This window comes from Gekko japonicus, unplaced genomic scaffold (assembly GCF_001447785.1).
Source record: "Gekko japonicus isolate JY-2015 unplaced genomic scaffold, Gekko_japonicus_V1.1 scaffold729, whole genome shotgun sequence".
Taxonomy (NCBI): domain Eukaryota; kingdom Metazoa; phylum Chordata; class Lepidosauria; order Squamata; family Gekkonidae; genus Gekko; species Gekko japonicus.
This window is the reverse complement of record NW_015175378.1, coordinates 83948-105428: the sequence shown is the minus strand read 5'-3', so window position 1 is coordinate 105428 and position 21481 is coordinate 83948. Positions and strand designations below refer to the sequence as shown.

General features: G+C 49.6%; 1 protein-coding gene across 1 annotated transcript; it reads right to left on the bottom strand.

The window, feature by feature from the left end:
• Positions 1-3053: 3053 nt before the first annotated feature.
• LOC107122463 (zinc finger protein 570-like) lies at positions 3054-4882 on the bottom strand (the record flags this gene model as incomplete). The annotated part of the gene is made up of 2 exons (XM_015425568.1): positions 3054-4278; positions 4447-4882. Coding segments are annotated over 2 exons (708 nt in total), but the record flags the coding sequence as incomplete, so codon positions are not given.
• Positions 4883-21481: the final 16599 nt, after the last annotated feature.

The following is a 21481-nucleotide window of genomic DNA, read 5'->3' as shown; positions in this document are numbered from 1 at the left end:
AAATTTGTGGCCAGCCGCATTCCTCCCTCCCAGGCAGGAATTTCCCTCTTTCTATGGGGCTGCAAAATCTTTAATTCACCCAGCGTCAAGGAAGGAGGGACCTGCAGGATGCAGCCCCAAAGCAGTGGTGTGGGCGGACTCCAAGGGGGGAAAGCTCATTCATAAGAGCTAGCGGAGAGTTGATTTCTGGGGGCACACAGCAAGCACTGGAAGGCGAAGGGGTGTTTGTCTGTCCAAATTCAGCCTCCTTTCTAGGAATCCAGGCTCTGTTCCTTCCCTCCAAGAAATATTGTTAAGGGTGCTTTCTACCTGCATTTGAGGTAATGTGTTTGTTCTCCACAGGGCCACAGAGAGTTATTAATACACGCTTGTCTTTTTAAAAAAAGAGCATAATCTAACAATGCATAACCACCCCTCCCCGACTTTTACATTTTTTCGAGTCCTTCTACTGGACGAGAGACATGCAGGTGCCTTTTCCTAGTTTAAATGCTGTAATGAAAAGAAATTTTTTCCCAGGGACACCAATACATGTGCAATTTCCATTTCTGAAAAACATCACATGGGCTTAGAAAAGTGTGACTCCTCTCAGCCTCCTTCGGTAATTCTTTCCGCTCTGGGGAAACCATGGAGGAAGGCTCCTGACTGAAGGAGAGGAAGGGATCCCATCCGATGCCTCAAGGAGTCTAACGTCTGAGGCACAAGCAGAGACTCCAGCAGAGTCACCTCTGAGTCCCCAGAATCTCAAGCCAGAAGGACAGGAAGAGCCCTCTGCGACTCTGTGGCACGTGTAAAGCAGAGTTCCCCTGACTCCATTTCTGAAACCGACTCGCTAGATAGGACCGGACTCCGGAGCCACCAGAGGACGAGGCCCCCAATTACCATCTTGGCTTCTAGGCAGAGAGGGATACTACGGTCTATGGCAGTGATGGCGAACCTTTTAGAGACTGAGTGCCCAAACTGCGACCCAAAACCCACTTATTTATCGCAAAGGGCCAACACGGCGATTTAACATGAATACTGAGGTTTTACTTGAGAAAAAACAACTCATACATTAACTTAAGATGATTCAAACAAAGTAAGAAAAGCAATCCCAAATGCTTTAATTTACTTATTTGGCAGAGAATTTGACACTTTAATGATGGTCTGGGCTTGGCTGGGGCGATGGCATGTGTGCTCACAGAAAGGGCTCTGAGTGCCACCTCTGGCACCCGTGCCATAGGTTCGCCACCACTGGTCTATGGTATTGATGGAGAGTCAGCAGGCACACTGTCCGCCTCCTATCCCTTCCCCAGAACAGGTCTTCCCTCACAGTCCTTGAAGCACTTGCTGTTCCATAACCCTCCCTGAAACACGAGTGAGAAGGAACCCACATGCAGATGTTTAAACCTAGGGACTGATGCTGCTTCTTTGATGTTTCCTCCTGTAAAAGGGAGATTTCTACACCACTCCTCCACAAAAGAAAAACTCTGAATAAGCAAAAGGATGATATTTTAGCACACAATCAATCTAAGATGGACCATTTATCAGAGCCTGGGCCATTTCCATTGGAGTTCTGGCTTTGTGGATTGGGCTCCTTGAAGACATTTTTTTTGGGGGGGAGGTGCTGATATTTTGACACACAACCCACTGAAGATGTATCGTTTAGCAGGGTCCAGGCCTTTTCTGGCTCTGTGGGCTGAGCTGCCCCCCCCCGGAGATCTGTAGGAGGCTGTGTTTGTTTGTCAGGGCTTTTGAGGCAGTTTGAATGGCAGGCATCTTTTAAGTGGGATGGGGGAGAGATAGGGGGGGTTGCTATTTTATTTTCAGTTTTAACTGAATTTTTTTAAACTATTATTGGCTGCGGTCACACGGAACAGAAGCCACACAAGTGAGACGGAAAACAGGCGGAGTTTCCAGGCGCAATCTCACCAGCACATCTGGGAAGTGTAGCACTCCCGTGGCTCAACCGAGGCTTCCAGCCGAAACTGTGTGGCAAAAAACTAGTACCTCGGAGGTACTAGTTTCCGGAAACTGCGGGGCAAGGGCGGGCGTCTGATCGCGTTTCCGGTGGCATCTGGCGCCCGCCCATGTCCCCTTGCAAATAAGGTGGGTTTTTTTTGTCCAAGTCTCTGTGGATGCGCACATGCACCCAACGGAGCATGCGCATTTGTCGTGTACACACACAAAAAAACAGTTTGCCGCGGTGCGTGCTTCTTCATTGCGCGCTGGCTTGTCCTGTGATCAGCACCTCTCCCTTGCCATGGAACCTCCACGATACCTCCACAGGACCTCCACGGGAGGTCTGATCGCGTAACTGCGCAGTAGTTTGCCCCAGGGCAAACAGCCATGCTTCTCCCCCGCAGTTTCCTGCCCGTGTGACCGGGGCCATTGTAAGCTGCCTTAAACCACAAGGAAAAGTGGGACATAAATGTTCTAATAAAAAAAAACCATGGAAGGCCTGAGATTTCTGCATCTGTCAGCAATGTTCCCTCTAAGCTGTGGAGTCTTGTGCGCAAAAATTCTATTTTGTGAGCTACTGGCATTAAAGTTGCGAGCAAGCAATTTGGTTACTGCATAGATTAGTCTGCTCTGGAGCCATCCTTCCTGAACTAAGACAAAAATGTGTGAGCAGGAGGCTAAAAGAACTGTGAGCTAGCTCACACTAAGCTTAGAGGGAACACTCCCTGTCAGACATATTTCTTCCAAGAAGGCCACTTCTCCACAAAAATTTATTCCTTACAGCTATCTTAAATCACTCACATCATGAATGTGAGCAGACTGCGTCAGCTTCACTCATGGAAATCAGTTGTGGCACAAAATGCCCATCTCAAGAGGATTCCTGTCTTACAGCTTGATACACAAGTTTAAAAAGACATGCTGCACCAACCTTTGAAACATTTAATAACTAATTCATTAAAAACACAAACCACAGGAAAAAAAATACCACACGAATAGAAATAAAAATCTCTTTAATGAGCTATAACCCTTCCTTAGCTGGGCTTTGTCTTCTCTAACAACGCCCCCCCCCCCCACTTACTTAAGGTTGCCTACTGCCTGGAGAAAATAGTGTGCTGTCCCTTTAACAGACGTTTTATGGGATGTTATTTATCTCTTCAGATGCCCATTGCCACATACTAAGCCTCTTGCAAACAGGTAGGATTTCGTTTTCTTTACAGACCTGTTAGCAACCTTAAATCAGATTTCTTTCCAAACTACAATTATGAGATGACAAGAGAATTTTCTCAGTCTGCAAAATGAAGGCACAACCTCAAGGAAGGAATCCGTCCGTGTGTGTGTGTGTAGCGGGGGGGCATTACTCCAGGACATTTCTGGCTCCTGGAACGGGGTGGGTGGGTGTCAGAGCAGGAGGAGGGAACCTTACTTCTCTCTCCTGTTTCTCTCCAGGAGTAACTGGAATTGTGTACCAAGAACTGGGATTGGGGAGTTTTATATCCCACAGTATTCACCTGCCTGCTCTGAGGTTACCTGCTCATTTCTACATCAATAGATGCTGTTAGGGGGTCTGACCCTTTTGAATTCACTGAGTTACTGGGTTGGGGGACACAACTTTTTCCTTTCAACCCAAATTAATCCTACTGCCAGAAGACTTTGAGCTTCAAAGTGGTGAAACTCTGAAAAGCTCTCAGGAGGCTGGACTGGGGAGAGAATAGGGTCCAGAAATGCCTCTCCAAAACTCCTTGGCAGATAAAAATGTTTCTAAATTGAGAATGCAGGCTGTTTAGACTATGTTTACGCTACTAGCAGAGAGGCTGTACATATTTGCTATCCTTGACTACAGCATTTGGAAAATAGATATGTTTTTAACCAGTTTTGCAGATGTCAAAGAGAGCTAGCTTGACAGATATACTGAAGCAGGGCAACCACTAAAAGGCCCTCCTATGCATAACTACTTTTGGAGCATTTCTGAGCTTCCATTCTGGGGAGATGCAAGGTCTTTACAAGAGCTTACATGGTTTCAGCCCTTTCTATGTTCTGTGGTTGTCTTTTAGAAAGAGAAAAGCTCTTTTTACAAGCTGTGGTTTCTCCTTGTGTGGGTTCTTTGATGCTGTAGAAGATTGCCACTCTGACTGAACCTCTTTCCACACTCTGAGCACTCAAACGGTTTCTCCCCTGTGTGGGTTCTTTGATGCTGTTGAAGACTGCCACCCCAATTGAATCTCTTTCCACACTCTGGACATTCAAATCGTTTCTCACCAATGTGTGTTCTTAGATGCTTTTGAAGGTCACAGCTTTGACTGTATTTCTTCCTACACTTTGAGCATTCAAAAGGTTTCTCATCTGTGTGGGTTCTTAGGTGCCTTTGAAGGTCACAATTTCGACTGAATTTCTTTTGGCACTTCGAGCATTCAAAAAATTTCTCTCCTGTGTGGATTTTTAGATGCTGTTGCAGATGGCCACTTTGACCTAACCTCTTCCCACATTCCAAGTATTCAAGAGGTTTCTCACTTCTGTGGATTCTTTGATGCCGCTTAAGATTGCCAGTCCTACTGAATCTCTTCCCACACTCTGAGCACTCAAAAGGTTTCTCCCCAGTGTGGTTTCTTTGATGTTGTTGAAGATTGCCAAGCTGACTGAATTTCTTTCCACAATCTGAGCAGTCAAAAGGTTTCTCCTTTGTATGGATTCTTTGATGCTGTCGAAAATTGCTACTGTCACGCAATTTCTTTCCACATTCTAAGCATTCAAAAGGTTTCTCCCCTGTGTGGATTCTTATATGCTGTTGAAGACTGCGACTGTGACTGAATCTCTTTCCACATTTTGAGCATTCAAATGGTTTCTCCCCTGTGTGGGTTCTTAGGTGCTGTTGAAGATTGCCACTTGAACTGAATCTCTTTCTACACTCTGAACATTCAAAAGGTTTCTCCCTGTTGTGGGTTCTTAGATGCTGCTGAAGACTGCCACTTGAACTGAATCTCTTTCCACATTTTGAGCATTCAAATGGTTTCTCCCCTGTGTGGGTTCTTAGATGCCGCTGCAGATCACAACTCCGCCTGAATCTTGTTCTACACTCTGAGCATTCAAATGGTTTCTCCCCTGTATGTATTCTTTGGTGCACAAGAAGCTGTGATTTGTATTTAAAGTACTTTCCACACCAAAAGCATTTACATCCCTTCATTATACTGTGCTTTAGAAAGTGTACATTACGTTTTTTTCCATCAGGGAATGCCATTCCAGTCTCTGACTGGATAAATGGCTTCTCTCCTGAATGAATCCTTTGGTGTTTAATAAAGTTGGATTTTTGTGAGAAACTTTTGCCACGGTCTGAGCACCTATAATGTTTCTCTCCTGCATATGTTTGTTGATGTATAAGGAGCTCTGCTCTACAAGGGAAGCTCTTCCCACACTCCCAGCCTTGATGGGTCTTCTTTCCACTCTGCATTCGCAAATGTGTGCGCAAATGGACATTATATTGGGTTTTATCTGAGAAGTTCATTCCACACTCCAAGCACTTGTATGTTTCCTCCAGCATGTGAATTACTTCATGGAAATCCCTCCCTTGGCAAGGAATGGGTTGATCCCTCTTCTTGACCATGTGCCTTCCTTTCTGCCTCTTACGTCTGCCCTGTTTCCTGAAGTTTCCTCTCATGTCTTCATTCTTGACTTCATCTGGCAATTGCTGATGAAGTTCCTCACCCTTCTCATTCCTCTGATCATCCCCTGTTGGAATAAAAAGAGAGATCCCATTAGCACCTGGGAGAGGAGGAAAGGTTCAAAGGCATCTCAGTGACTGTAGCAGGAAAGGATCGATGGCCCTTTGGCCTCACCAGCTTAGCTGATCTTAACTAACCCCCCACCAGTGTTTCCTCTGAGCTGCGCTAGCGTCTTCTGGTGCAGTAATATTTAATCCTCAGTGCAGAGATTACTGTCTCAGCACAGGGTTCCCACTGCGTCCAGGCTCCATCCCAGCCAGCTCCTGCAGGAGGTCAAGAAACTGAAGCAACTTGTGTGGCCCCAGGGCACTGCCACTGCCTTCCAGTCCTGCCCCTTCAATGTCCTGCTGGTCAAATCGGGGGAATGGGGCACAGCAATGCTCCACCCTGAGGAAGACAAGCAATGGACAAGAAGGTGCTGTGGGCAGTAGGATAAGGGGGCAGTAGGATAAGGGGGAGCGGTGGCACAGGGGATTTATCCTCTGTTTAAACATCTGAGCTGAACAGGACTGCTGTCAGTTCTAGCCCCGCGCTGGTGTGAGCTACCAAGCCTTGTCCCCAGCTCGCCGTCCACCCAGCGGTTTGAAAGCTTCAACGAGTAGATAAAATGGGTACCACTCCTTAGAGAGGGTGGGCACACTAAACCCCCCGGTGGGGGAGGTGTTAGCTGACGAACGGAAGGTCCAGCGCGTGAGATCAAAAGCCTAGAGAGATCTATTCGGCATCATGGCCTGTAATGGGCCATTCCGGCCAGGCGGTGGCAGTGTTGCGCTGCAACTGAGAAAGCTGACGACATCAAGCCACGCCGAGGGAGAATGCCGTTGGAACATGTCTGAAGCTTACAGCTGGATAAACTCCCCGTCGGCTGCGAAATGTGTGCAATTTAAAGATATATGTTGTCCTCCCTTACCCCCTATCATTGTTAGTCCCTTGTGAATACATGAGTAACTGTAAATCGCTCAGAACCAGCAGCTCTGCAAGGATTGAGCAATTAATAAATCTAAAGATTATTATTATTATTATGTGGAGAGCCAAGCGGCACACGCCCAATGCCCCACGTGTCCTCTTCCCTTCCTTTCTCATCATCGTCCCTCCGTGTTTTGTTTTGACCCTTCTGAGGCGTCATGGTTTTCTCCGGGCTTCCACTGGAAGTGGAAGAGGTGAACTGAGGGGCAGCGAGTGAGAGTAAGGCTGCCCCCCCCACACACACCTTTCCCCTGAATATCCAGTACTTGGTGCCCCTGTTAGCCGCCCTGAGCCTTCGGGAAAGGGCGGGATATAAATGCGAAAAATAAATAAATAAATAATAATAAAGAAATACTTAGGGTTACCACAGCCTCTCAAGACCCACAGCTGAGCTTAGGCCCAGAAGGAGCTCCTCAGCCTCCAGGTTTCAGGTCCTAGAAGGCCTCCTAACCCAGTGGGCTTTATAATTCTACTGAACCAAGAGTTGCCAAGAAGAAAAGCAGAAACCCTCCATTCCTATTCCTTGCCTGTTCCTTTTACGTAACTGTGGAGGATATTCACTTGCAGCCAGCTCATTTGGGCACGAAATATCCCCTTGTGAGACAAAGCATCCTGATTTCCTCCCAAGGGTTAATGTGAATATTAGACCTGCTCTGGCTTGCAGGTGTCTGTAATTGGGCCTCCCTGCCTACACCATCCTTATCTCTTTCAAGGCTGGATTCAAGAACGCTTGCACAAGAGGTGGTGGCTCAGAGGGGCCCAGGCTTGGGTCCTTGACATCTCTTTTCGTGAGAAACTCTCCAGCCTTTCTCCAGAGGAAAGGACTTTGTGTGTCTTCACCCTAGTTTCTCTTAAATTCCTGGCTTCTATGGCAAAGGAAGAGACAAAGTGATCATTCTTATGGGAAAGGGATCCAAGGAAGAGGAAAACTTCTTCTAGAAGGATGGATCAAAGCCCACAATCCTAAACAGTTTAAGGGGGACAAATCCACACCAGATCACAGTCAGAGTAGATGGCCTTGAGCCCATTCAGGGGGGACGGCGTGTTATAAAGGTTGGCGATTGAGAAATCACCATCTGACTCCTTCCAGAGACTTTCTGAGGGCCTCCTTGGCCTCAGACCAGGACACCTTCTCTGTCTTGAGTGACTGCCACACAACATAAGCCTCAGTTGCCCCTGGGCCAGCCAGAGAAGAAGAAGAGAAGAGAAGAGATTGGATTTATACCCCGCCCTTCACTTGGAGTCTCAGAGCGGCTTACAAACTCCTTTCCCTTCCCCTCCCCACAACAGACACCCTGTGAGGTGGGTGGGGCCGAGAGAACTCTGACACAAACTGCTCTTTTTCAAGGACAGCTGTGCCAGAGGTTGTGACTGACCCAAGGTCACATCAGAAGATGCAAGTGGAGGAGTGGGGAATCAAACCCGGTCCTCCCAGATTAGAGTCCGCGCACTTAACCACTACACCAAATAATCGCTTAACCACTACACCAAGCCAGGTGACTTGGGTGAGTCTACCCAGCCATGCTGAACGTTGTTATCACTGCCACCCAACTCCTCGAGACCCTCAATAGGGGACAAGTAGCAGGCCAGGCCTGAAAACGATGCATCTGTGTTCAATATTTCGATTTATGCACCATCTCAATGGTAGCAATTCACACTTTTGGCACCTGTGAAAGTTCCTTACCCAGAGAGGCCACAGTCTCATAGTTCTCCAGCATGACTTCCCTGTAGAGAGCTCTTTGGTCCGGATCCAGCAGGCTTCACTCTGCCTCTGTGATATATACAGCCACCTCCTCAAAGGAAAACAGACACTGAAAGAAAAAGCAGATTCCCTCCTCAGAGATCATGCCAGGCAGAAAATTCACACTGGAAGAGGGCAATTGGGGATGGCACAGGATGGAGAGCTTGGCATGGGTAAAGGGAATGGCATTTGGAGCACCTTTCCCTCAGATACCTTAGCAGAAACTGCAGGAGCAAAAGCTACTCTGTGAAAGGAGAAGAAGAAAAAGAAGAGTTGGATTTATACCCTGCCCTTCACTACCTAGAGCGGCTTACAATCTCCTTCCCTTCCTCTCCCCACAACAGACACCCTGTGAGGTAGGTGGGGCTGAGAGAGCTTTGAAAGAACTCTTGAGAGAACAGCTCTAAGAGAACTGTGATTGACCCAAGGTCACCCAGCTGGCTGCATGTGGAGGAATCGGTTCTCCAGATTAGAGTCCGCCTCTCAACCACAACACCAAACTGGACCCAGGTTGTCCCCCGCTCATCTCCTCAACCTGGACTGGAGATGCAGCAGCCATTTTCACACCTCTGCCAAGACGACAGCTGAACACCACCTATCCACTGCCTGTGACAGAGACAAAGAAGGAAGATTGTTAGCCTAGATTCCCTCGTTTGCTTGTTTGAATCCCGCTTTGTGCGCCCTCCTTCCCAGGGCTGTGAAACCTTGCCATAGGCACACCCAACAAAATTTGTAAGGATTTTTAGTAAATTGTGGGAGAGGCGGCAGAGAAGCACCAGGTACCCACGAGCCTTGGGGGCTCCTAAATGCTGCTGACCCATTGAGATTTCTATGAGAACTGAAATGTGCTCTGTGAACTCTGGAGTTCAAAAACATGACACCATCTCTGCTGGATCAGGCCCAAGGCCCAGGGGCTCCGTTCTCCCGCCAGCTGGGCCCTCCCACAGGCCCATCATTCCCGGCTGGCAGGAGGAAAAGAGGGGGGCAAAAATGACATCGCATGACATGTCACCGTCGCATCCCTCTGGAAACCAAGAGGTGACTTCAGCGTATATGAAAACTCCAGGGTACTATTGATGGGTTTCCAGAGTGTCTGCTGATGCTCTGACTTCACATCCAGTCATGTGCAACCCCCAAACATCACAGGGTTGCCTGGCTACAGGCTGGCATCCACAGTCCACTCTCCTCTTTCTGACCGTGGTCCAAAAGATGCTCCTGGAAAGCTTTTAATCAAGGGCACAGAAGACAAATATTGGCCAACAGTGGCCCCGGCCACACGGGCTGGATATTGCGGGGGGGGGAGGTGTGGCTAATTGCCCCAGCGCAGTTTGATCCGCGATTACGCAATCAGACGTGCCGGCGGCACCCCATGGGCAGTGTTCCCTCTAAGCTGAGTTAGTGTGAGCTAGCTCACAGTTTTTTAGCCTCTGGCTCACACATTTTTGTCTTCGCTCAGGAAGGAGGGCTCTAGAGCAAGCTAATTTATGCAGCAGCCAAATCGCCCGCTCACAACTTTAATGCCAGTAACTCACAAAGTAGAATTTTTGCTCACAAGACTCCACAGCTTAGAGGTAACATTGACCATGGGTCCTTCCCTCAGCGCTGGCAGGTAAACGAGAGACCTGAGGGGAATGCCGTGAACCGGCGCGATCACACCACGGGCGTCTGGAGGCAGCCCGTGGCAAACGTTTACTAGTACCTTGGAGGTACTACTTTTTTAACGCACATTGTCGGCGGTAAGCCATGGGTGTGCTCCACTTCCCAGATGTTGGGGCGTGATCGCGCCCGGATAATCCGCCCACCATCCGTGCCTCTCCCGCGGCAACTCTGCCATGTGACCGGGACCAGTAATGGGTTTTCAGCGGTATGCTACCTCAGAACACGGAGGTTCCGTTCGTTTGCCATGGCTAACAGCTGAACCTAGAACTGCCTACCTGGAATCTGTCTAATCACCCTTCAAGTGTGTGGCCATCAATAGATCCTATGGCACTGAATACCAGAACTTAACTCCTGTGTTGTGTGCTGAAGTATTTCCTTTTTCTCGTCCTAAACTTTCCACTCAACAACTTCACTGTTGCTCCAATCCCATCGTGCCACAAAACAACCTTACCATGTGAGGGGGCATCTTGGGCACACTCCTGGGTCTGAGCTCTCTGCCCTTCCTCCAAAGGACCTCCAAGGAATACCAGGGTTGTGACGCAGAGGCAGGCAATGGCAAACTACCTCTGAAGGTCTCTTGCCTTGAAAACCCTACGAGGTCACCATAATTCAGCTGTGGCTTCACGGCAACAACAGCAAATACTCATTGGTGTACACCAAGTGACTTTGTGAATCATTTTGGACAGTGCTACCCTCTTGAATAACTCAATTTTCCATAATTTGTGGAACTCTAGAAGAGTGGGAGCCTTCTTGACCCCCTCAGGTAGGCCGCTCCACAAGGTGGGTGCCATGAAGGAGGAGGCATGTGGATGGGCGGTGGTTGATTCTGCCCGTGTGCAGGATGGGACCTGCAGAAGTCCCTGCTCAGATGAGCAAAGGTGCCAGGGCAGAGCATAAGGGGAGAGACTGTCTTTGCAGGGATGAGGCTCCAAGGCCATGAAGAGCTTTGTATGTGACAGCCACTCCTTTAAACAGAGCCTGGTAACTGATGGGCAAACAGTGGAATGACTGCATTACACAAGTAATATGCATGTTCACCTAGCTGTTGATAATAGTGAAACTGTAGCATTCTGCACTAACTGGAGTTCCTGAATTGTTTTGGGCGGGGAGACCCATGTACAGCGCATTACAGTAGTCTAGACTTGATGTCACCATGACATGGATCCAGGTAAGGTAAGGCTAGGCATCAAGGTAAGGCTAGGCATAGTTGGAAGGAGGCTTTTTTTGCAAATGCATTAACTTGCTTCTCCAGCAATTCTGTTGGGTTCAATAAAACCCCGAGGCTCTTAAGGAAGCCAGCGAGGGTCAGCTGAACTCCATGGAAAGCGGGGAGCGGAATGTCCTTCAAGACCTCCACCTTCCCAACCTGCATCACTTATGTCTTTCCAGGATTTCATTTCAATTTGTTCACTCTTTGGCATTTAACCACAGCCGCCAGGCAGAGATTCAGGTCCTAGAGGGCATCACCAGGAAACGTGGATAAGGATATATAGATAGCTGCGTATCACCTGCAGATAGATGACAACCCAGCCCAAAACTACCAATGGTTTGGCCTTAGGGCTTTAGAGAAAGACACCCTGTGGGTCTCAAACAGACAACTGATCTCCAGAGGCCATTCTTGGGGTCCGGTCCGTGCGGAAGGACTTGACCCACTCCAACCCACAGTCCCTGATGCCTCATTCTGCCCCCAGGCCCCTCAACTGGGTCCCGCTGTGCCCAGGGCAGCAGAGAACGCCAGGAGGAGCCACAGCGAGGCCCGACCTTTGCCTATAGGGAACCGACCTTTCAACAATAGTTGATTACATTTTTTACATTAATTCCAGCTCCCCCCAGACTTACTTGTGAAACGAGGCTTCTCCCCCCCTTCCTTTTGCAGATCTGAAGCCCTCCCTGGTCTCTCTGGCCATTCAGACACCAGCGCCTCCCCTGCTCCAACACGTTTCTCCCCCCCCCACCGCCTTGCTCGGCCTCTCTAGGAAGCAGCTCGCTCACTTTAACCCCTGCAGTGCTGCAGACAAATGAATGAGAAAAGCTCCCTCCTCCCGTCCTCTCCACGAGGCGCAGCGCCCAGACCCGGCCGGACGGGACGGACTTCAGCCAGGCTGTCCTCCGCCACGCCCTCTAATGCAGCTCGATGTAACTCTGCACCAGGGAGCCCAGCCTGGTCAGCCTTCTCCGAAAATGGGGATTGGGTGGGTGGGTGAAGGAGATGGAGGCAAACTCTCCCCTTCCGCGATCCCGAGCAGATCTCCCCCCACAAGCCTCCGATTCAATGAGGTTGCCTCCCAGGAAAGCAGTTTTAGGATTGCTTTGAAAACACGTGTCCCTGTAACCTCTTCCCTGTTTGGAAAAAAACAAACGCCGGCGAAGCCTTATGATTAGTCCACAGCTTTTATTTCAGGAACATATTTGTGCAATCCGAATAGAGTAGGAAACAGTGCCTCTTTGTTGTTCCTGTTACATTCCCTATTAAAACTGGGAATAACCACCTTTAATCGGGGATTAGATAGATTCCTGGAGGATAAGTCTATCAGTGGCTACTAGCCATGGTGACTGAGGGGAACCTCCACATTTAGAGGCACTAAGGGTCTGAATCCCAGAGCCATGAGGCAACATCAAGATTCAGCCTGGGACAAAGGTTTATTACCAGTTTGGTGTAATGGTTAAGAGTGTGGACTCTAATCTGGGAGAACTGGGTTTGATTCCCCACTCCTCCACATGCAGCTGCTGGCGCGACCTTGGGTCAGTTACAGGTTCTCTCAAGCGCAGTCCTCGGAAGAGCTCTCTCAGCCCAACGTACCTCACAGGGTGTCTGTTGTGGAGAGGGGAGGGGAAAGAGATTGTAAACTGCTCTGAGACTCCTTTGGGTAGTGAAGGGCAGGCTATAAATCCAATCTCTTCTTCTAAATCAACTTTAATTAGGTTACCTGCCCCCTAAAAAAATTTAATCCTCCCCCTGATGAAAAAAAAATCCTGGCTCCTGCTCACACAGGAGCAAAGGTGCTTTACCAGAAGATTCCGAATCAAATTTTGAAAATTTTACAACTCTGTTGGGGTTGGTCTTAAAGGTGCCACTGGACTAAAAACTTGGGGATGAAGTCATGTGAATGCTCTGAAAACCCATCTTAGTAGAAGCGTGCTCAGCTTCTCCAGTAGCACCTTAGAGATCAAAAGAAACCTGAAACCAACAGGACGACCCTTGGAAACAACCTAAGAACAACTGTTGACCTTATAACCTTAGCTTGTTATTTTGGACTTTGCATATCTTAAACATCATCATGTTACATGTTAATTTCCCTGTCTATAAGTATGAACTTTACACACCATTCCAATGTTTTTGAAAAAGTGTGCTTTGCACACGAACCTCATACCTTGAACAAAACTTTGTTGGTCTTAAAGGTGCCTCTGGACTCTAAATTTTGTAGCCTAAGAAAAATTTGCCTGTTGGAAATTTATGGAGCTGGTTTGTGAAAAGCAATCCTGCAGTGCCCTCTACCGGCAGACAATATGATTCTCCTGACAACTTTTTAAAAATTTTACATTTGTCACTACTGAAGAAGTTTTTTGGCCCTGAAGAATTTTTTTGGGGGGGGGGAAATAAAAGTGTTGTATAAACAGGAACAACAAAGAAGCACTTTGGATTGCATAAATATGTTCCTGAAGAAAATCCATTGACTAATTGTAAGGGTTGGTTGGAGATCACACCCAGGGATATGGACCAGTTCCTGGTTGAACAGCAGGCCAAGAGAGGGTCGATTCCCACAGAAAGGATTATCTCAAGCTGTCCCTCAATCGAGTGTCACTGGCACCCTGTTTCTGAGAAAGGATCTACAAGGAATCCAGGGTGTAGGCAGGTTCCCGCCCCTTTGCCATCCTGCCAAGTCCATGGGAAGCAGTTCCATATGATCCTGATGCTGCACAGCTGGTATCACCTGCAACCAAACTGCAAGGAAACTGCACAGACCCAAGCCCCCCCCCCCAAGCATAAAGGGAAACACCTAAAACGAGTACTGGGGGAGTGCCAGTATTCATATAAACACATGAAGCTGCTGGTACGGCAGTCAGTCCCCTTCCTTAGCTGCGACGATCTGGCCACAGTGATCCATGCCACAGTTACCTCGAGGCTAGACTACTGTAACGCTCTCTACATGGGGCTGCCTTTGTCACAAATTCAGAGGCTGCAGCTGGTGCAGAATGCGGCGGCCAGGTTGCTGGTGGGTGTCCCTAAATGGGAACACATCCAACCTGTGCCGAAAGTGCTGCACTGGCTGCCTATAGCGTATTGGATTCGCTTCAAAGTGCTGGTGCTTACCTTTAAAGCCCTATATGGCCATGGTCCGGCATACCTGAGGGACCGCCTTTCCCCATACAGGCTCCAAAGAGCACTTCGGTCGGGGTCACAACACCGCCTGGTGACCTCGGTCCCGAAAGAGGCCAGGCTTGCTACCACGAGGGCCAGGTCCTTCTTGGTGGTGGCTCCTACCTGGTGGAATGAGCTCCCGGAGGAGATCAGGGCCCTGCGGGACCTTCTACAGTTCCGCAGGGCCTGCAAGACGGGGCTCTTCCACCAGGCCTTCGAGTAGGAGCCGCCGCCGCCACTACCACCATTGTGTACTGCAGAGCAGGGTTGGGCCAACTGGTCAGCTGTAACATCCTGGCCCATGGTGTCCCCCCCCCCCCATCCCTTCCTGATATGCAATGGGGAATGTGTATTTATAGTTCTCATGTATCCTGTTTGATGTGAAATTTAGTTTTAATTTGTTTTATTTTATTGCACTTTGGGCCTATGTAAACCGCCCTGAGCCCGCGTGCAGGGAGGGCAGGGTATAAATGAAAATAAAATAAATAAATAAATAAAGCTGCCTTGAAGTAGAAAGAGTGAGGTCATTCAAGGGTGCCCTTCCTTAGACCTCCCCCCTCCCGAACAGAAATTAGCCATTTGAAAATTCCCCCAAAGCCTCTGAGGGAAGAGAAAGGGGCCAGGTCTCCAGGAATTTCCCAAGCAGGAGGTGGCAACCCTCTCCGACAGGACAGACTCACAACAGGACCCCCCCAGGCAGGTAGAAGCAGTGGTGAGCTTTGAGAAAGAGGGAAGAGGGGAGAGGAACAGGCATTTTCTGTGCAATCCCAAAACCGCTTACCTGGGAGCAGGCCCGTAGCTAGGAGTCCGTCCCGTGCGCCTGCGTCCGAGCGCGGCGCCTCGTGGAGAGGACGGAAGGAAGCAGCTTTTCTCATGCCTTCGTCTGCAGTACTGAACGGGTTAAACTGAGAGAGCTGCTTCCTAGAGAGGCGGGAGGGACGGACGGACAGGAAAAGGTCTGGGGGGGGGGGCATTGCTGTTTGAATGGCCAAAGAGTCCAGGGTGCTGGAAAAGAGAAGCGCGGCTATCAAGTGTTTTTGACGGGGAATTGGGATTTAACAGTTTTACGTTGTCTGTTCCCTGTAGACCAAGGTCCGGCCTTCTTGTTGCCCCTCCTGGCTTCCTCTGCTGCTAGGGTGGCCACCTCCAGCTTGGGAAACATCTGGAGATTTGGGGGGGTGGAAGATGAGTAGGGCGGGGTTTGGGGGGGGAAGGGGCTTCAGTGGGGTATAGTGCCATAGAGTCTACCTTCCACAGAGTGGCCAATTTCTCCAGGTGAACTGTTCTCTATCGCCTGGAAATCAGCTGCAACCCCAGGAGATCTCTAGCTGCCACCTGGAAGTTGGCAACCCTGTCTGCAGCCCTTGGCACAGCAGAGCCTGCCCTCCTGTTGAGGGGCCTGGGGGCAGCAGAATGAGGCATCAGGGAACTGTGGGTTGGAGTGGGTCAAATCCTTCCTCACAGACAGGACCCAAAGAATGGACACTGGAGATCGATTATCTGCTTGGGACACACAGGGTGCAATCAATTCCCCCCGCCCCTTCTGTCTTTATGTAAAGCCCATAGGCTGAGCCATTTGTAGTTTTGGGCTTGGCTGTTATCCATATGCAGATGATACACAGCTATCTATATATAAAGGTAAAGGTTCTCTTGCTCGAAAGCCAGTCTAGTCCGACTCTAGGGTTGCAGTGGTCATCTCCGTTTCAAAGCCGAAGAGCCAGCGCTGTCCGAAGACATTTCCGTGGTCTTGTGGTCGGCATGACTAAACACCAAGGCGCACAGAACGCTGTGACCTTCCCACTGAAGTGGTACCTATTTATCTACTTGCAGTTTCTTGCTTTCGAACTGCTAGGTTGGCAGGAGCTGGAACTAGAGATGGGAGCTCACTCCGTCATGCGGCACACTCGGGTCTTGAACTGCTGAACTACCGGCCTTTCACAGCCTGCAGTTCAGCGTCTTAACAACTTGAGCCACCGCAGCTCCAAGGTATCTATATATATCCGTATCCAAATTTCCTAGTGATGCTGTAGAGGTCTTGAATTACTGCCTGGCTGCTGTGGTTAAATGCCTAAGAGTGAACAAACTGAAACAAAATCCTGGAAAGACAGAAGTACTGCTGGCAGGAAAGGTGAAGGTCTTGATGGACAGTGAACTCCCCTCTTTCTGTGGGGTTCAGCTGACCCTTACTGGCTCCCTTAAGAGCCTCGGGGTTTTACTGGACCCAACAGGATTGCTGGAGAAGCAAGTTAATGCAGTTGCAGAAGAGGCTTCCTTCCAACTTAGCCTAGCCTTACCTTCTGACAGAGTTCCCTCTAAGCTGAGTTAGTGTGAGCTAGCTCACAGTTTTTTAGCCTCCGGCTCACACCTTTTTGTGTTCGCTCATGAAGGATGTCTCCAGAGCAAACTAATTTATGCAGTAGCCAAATCGCTCGCTCACCACTTTAATGCCAGTCGCTCACAAAGTAGGATTTTTGCTCACAGGACTCCACAGCTTAGAGGGAGCGTTGCTTCTGACCTAGCTACCCGGATGCATCTCGTGGTGATATCGAGACTAGACTACTGTAATGCACTGTACATGGGTCTCCCCTCAAAATCAATTTGGAAACTCCAGTTGGGGCAGAATGCCGCAGTTTGACCCTTATCAACAGCTAGATGGAGCATGCATATTACTCTCCACCCAGCACATGGGCAGAATCAACAACTGCCCGTCCGTATGTGTTCTCCTTTGAGACCCCCACTTTGTAGAATAGCCTGCCTGAAGAGGTCAGGAAGGCTCCAGCCTTTCTGCAGTAGGGTAGCACTGGCCAAAATGATTCACAAAGTCACTTGGAGACATTCTTAGGGACCGTGGTCTATATTAATGTGTATTTGATGTTGTCGCTGTCGAGTCACGGCTGAGTTATGGAGACCCCGTCGGGTTTTCAAGGCAAGAGGCGTTCAGAGGTGGTTGGCCGTCGTCTGCCTCTGCGAAACAACCTTGGTATTCCTTGGCGGTCTCCCATCGAAATACTAGCCAGGGCTGACCCTTCTTAGTTTCCAAGATCTGAGGAGATCTGGCCAGCCTGGGCAATCCAGATCAGGGTACTAATGTGTATAGAACCCTATTATGTAATTTTTGTACTGCTGTAAATTGTATCCTAAGAGCTGCGGTGGCTCAAGTGGCTAAGACGCTGAACTGCAGGCTGTGGAAGGTCAGTAGTTCAGCAGTTCGAGACCCGAGTGTGCCGCATGACGGAGTGAGCTCCCGTCTCTAGTTCCAGCTCCTGCCAACCAAGCAGTTCGAAAGCAAGAAATTGCAAGTAGATAAATAGGTACCACTTCGGTGGGAAGGTAACAGTGTTCCGTGCGCCTTGGTGTTTAGTCATGCCGGCCACATGACCACGGAAACGTCTTCGGACAGCGCTGGCTCTTCGGCTTTGAAATGGAGATGAGCACCGCAACCCTAGAGTCGGATTCGACTGGCTTTTGAGCAAGGGAACCTTTACCTTTACCTTTAAATTGTATCCTACTATGTAATTTTCCATCATGTGGTGGTTTGTGTTAAGATTTATACTTTCCCTCCGTACTGTGTTTCAGATTTCTGATTGGTTCTGCAACCCATACATACGAAATAATCCACTTTCAGTGCACTTTTGAATTGGATTTTGCTAGTTCATACTGTAGAAATCCAGTTGGAAAGTACATTGAAAGTGGATTGAAAGTGGATTATTTAGTGTGTGTGACTGCAGCCATAGTTTTATTGAATGTACCGTCCTATTGACTGTGTTGAGTCACTCTGCGTGAACGCCCCTTGAGTCCCAAGTGAGAAAGGTGGACCTTAATAACATAAATACAGAAGTAATACATACATAAATGTTTGGATTTGTTAGCCGCCTTGGTGGTCCTTGTGGGGGAAGAAAGGCAGGATCTGGATTTTGTAAATTAAAATAACTGAAAATAAATTCTCAGCCGTGGGGGGTCGTAGGGAGGCCCGGAAAGGACTCTCAGGCATGATCACATGGGATGAATCATACAAGCTCATTGGCTGCTCTGCATGCAAAGCATTTGGGGCAGTGCTTCCTGTCCCATTTGCCGTTTTCCTTGGGGGTTCGTTGCCTCCCCCTGTTCATCCAGGCAGCCCCTCTGCCCTGACCTGGAGGGGCTTCATGCTCCTCCGCCCCTTCCCCACTCACCAAGTACTTGGATTGAGCTATTGCCAAAGGCATCCAGCCTATGGAGGAGGTATCTGCAATGGTTAAGCCCTTACCAGTAATTTTATTGTTTATATTGAGAGTAGCCCCGAGGACAGCCTGATCCCCGGGAATCGGCAATAGGTTTTTAAAGAGCAAAAAAGAGATGGTTTACTTTCCTGAAGAAGCAAACACGTCTATCTGAAGGAGCTTGATATGTAATATCACACAATGACATTATTTAACATTCAACTTTATATCCCGCTCGAACCCCCTTGTCAGGGGGGTCTCTGAGCGGCTTACAATTCGGTGCTAGTCACCATTTTACTTCCCTGACTAAGGCCACATATTTGTATGGGGTGGGGAGACCTACCGGCACCCCTATGGTGGTGGTTGGTAGTTGGTGGTGTTCTCCTCTTCTTCCTGTTGGCTCAGGCGGTTTCTCAGGCGGGACGCTCTCCTCGGCGCCTGGCAGCAACCTCCCTCTCTCGAGGCGCGCGACTTCCCGCCTCCTTCCGGTTTCAGCTGCGTCCTTTTCCGGCTTCGCTGTACCGGCGCTTGGCGTCATCGCGGCCCTCTCCCGATGGCGGTTACTCGATGTTCCGTCCTCTAGCCACCAGGGATCGCTCCTCTGGTTGTGCCCGCTCGCCGCCGCCGCCGCCACCTCCACGCCATCCAAGCCAGAGCTGATGTCTCGCTGCCGCCGCCACCATCGCCGTCACCATCTGTCTTCAACCACCACACAGGCAGGGTGCCCCCCACCCTACTAAGGGTGGGTACCCATTTATCTACTTGCAATTAAGTTGCTTTCGAACCGCTGGGTGGGCGGGAGCTGGGACAAGGGTCGAGAGCTCACCTCGACCGCGGTGGTACTCGAACCGCCATAGGGCTGCTCGTATGATGTTACTGAAGCAGGCATTTAACTGCCTGCACCACCACTCCCTTTAATCCAGATCCACAAACTAAACGCCACCTTTGGCTGTGATCGCACCCTCCTTGAGATCCGACATAGGTGGGAACAGGGCTTTTTTTGTAGAAAAAGCCCAGCAGGAACTCATTAGCATAATAGGCCACACCCAATAGCAGAAACGCATTAACATATTGGGCCACACTCCTGACAGCACCACTCATTAGCGTATTAGGCCACACCCCCATGTTACCAGAAGTGTGGTCATCCAGCCACACCCACCTTTTGCTTCTTATTCTGTTCACCTTGTTTGTTGTCAAAACCCAGGGCTTTTTTTTGTAGCAGGAACCCCTTTTCATGTTAGGCCACACACCCCTAATGTAGCCAATCCTAATGAGTTTCTGCTGTTGGGTGTGGCCTGTTATGTCAATGAGTTCCTGCTGGGCGTGGCCAACTCAGGAGCCAGCCGGAACGCCGTTCCTGTGTGTTCCCGCCCCAAAATAGCCCTGGGTGGGAATGCCTGACGGATCTAAAGGGAGTGGATCAGACAGCAACATCTGGGAAGCGTCCCACAGTCATCGGCAACCTGTGCTGCTCCACCACAGAAGCTGCGTTAGAAGACACTGGGGAAAGTCCGGTGTTATCTGGACAAGGCAGGCCACGGGCGGACTGTTCCCTGTCTGATCACTCAAGCATGCTCTTCTGCCTGACATCAGGCCATCCCGACTCCGTGCTGTGTTTCCCCCCTCCTTCTCAGTATGCGCATTATCGCATACTCCATTGGGGGCCCTCGGTGCAGAGCTGCGATTCCTCCGTTATGCGCAAGGAAAACAAATGGCAAAAAAAAAAAAAAGACTCACCCACAGTTGCGTCTGATCACACAATGACAGGCTAAGCCCGGGCAGCTTCAAAGGTCTGTGTGATCTCGCAACTGCATGTCAAATTCCTCCAGAGGAAATAGCCTTCCTTCCCCTCCGCTTCAAATGGTATGTGTGACCGCAGCCTGCAGGTGCCTTTTGACCAGGGTCAGTGACGTAGGTAGCTCCATTTCCTTTTGGTTTCCTTCTGCCTTTTTGATATATTTTCCTCTCTCTTCATAGCCACGTGAGTAAGGGTATCTCTCCACAGTCGGAGGTAACCCAAAGGGAAGGAGATGGAAGAGAAGGACCCGGAAGGACCCGGAATTGCCAAGAGATCGAGGAAAGGTCCCCATTGCATCCAAGCAGGAAATGGTGCTGAATTCTGGGAAAGAGCTGTGCCAGAGATCTTGGTTCAGGACAGTATGACCACAGATGCACGCAGCCGATGCTTCCGGCAGTTCTGCTACCATGAGTCCGATGGGCCCCGAGAGGTTTGCAGCCAGCTACATGGACTTTGCAACCACTGGCTGGAACCGGAGAGGCGCACCAAGAAGCAGATCCTGGACCTGGTGATCCTGGAGCAGTTCCTGGCCATCCTGCCCCAGGAAATGCAGTGCTGGGTCAGAGGATGCGGGCCGGAGACCAGTTCCCAGGCGGTGGCCCTGGCCGAACGTTTCCTCCTGAGTCAGTCAGAGGAGAAGCGGCAGGCAGAGCAGGTGAGGGGGTTTCATTCACTCAGTTCAAGCAATGACCTTATGCTAAGGCTTCCCTGCCAGATTCTGTCTCTACATTCACTCGACTGGGAAGGAAACCCAGTCCTGATTCCTTGCCCCTGTGGTTGAACCAGCTAAGCCAGTGGATGCAGGGCTGAGCAGTCTGGGAGTGGGGAAGGATCCTTGTCCTCGGCCTGTTCCATTCCTTCTCTTACTTATCGCCTTTCCTGCTCTTTCAGATGCAAGGACCAGCAATGAAGATGGAAATTAAATTCTCCGGGGCAGAAGGAGCTCCGTCTGAGGAAGGGCAGAGGGCCCAGGCCCCAAAGTGTGGTAAGGCTCTGCCTTGTGGCCAGATGGGGTTGGGGCACGTCACGAAGTCCTTGGGTAGATAAAGGAAATAGTTATGTAACCAACGCAGAGCTAACTTGTGGGACCCAGTAACATGGGATGTG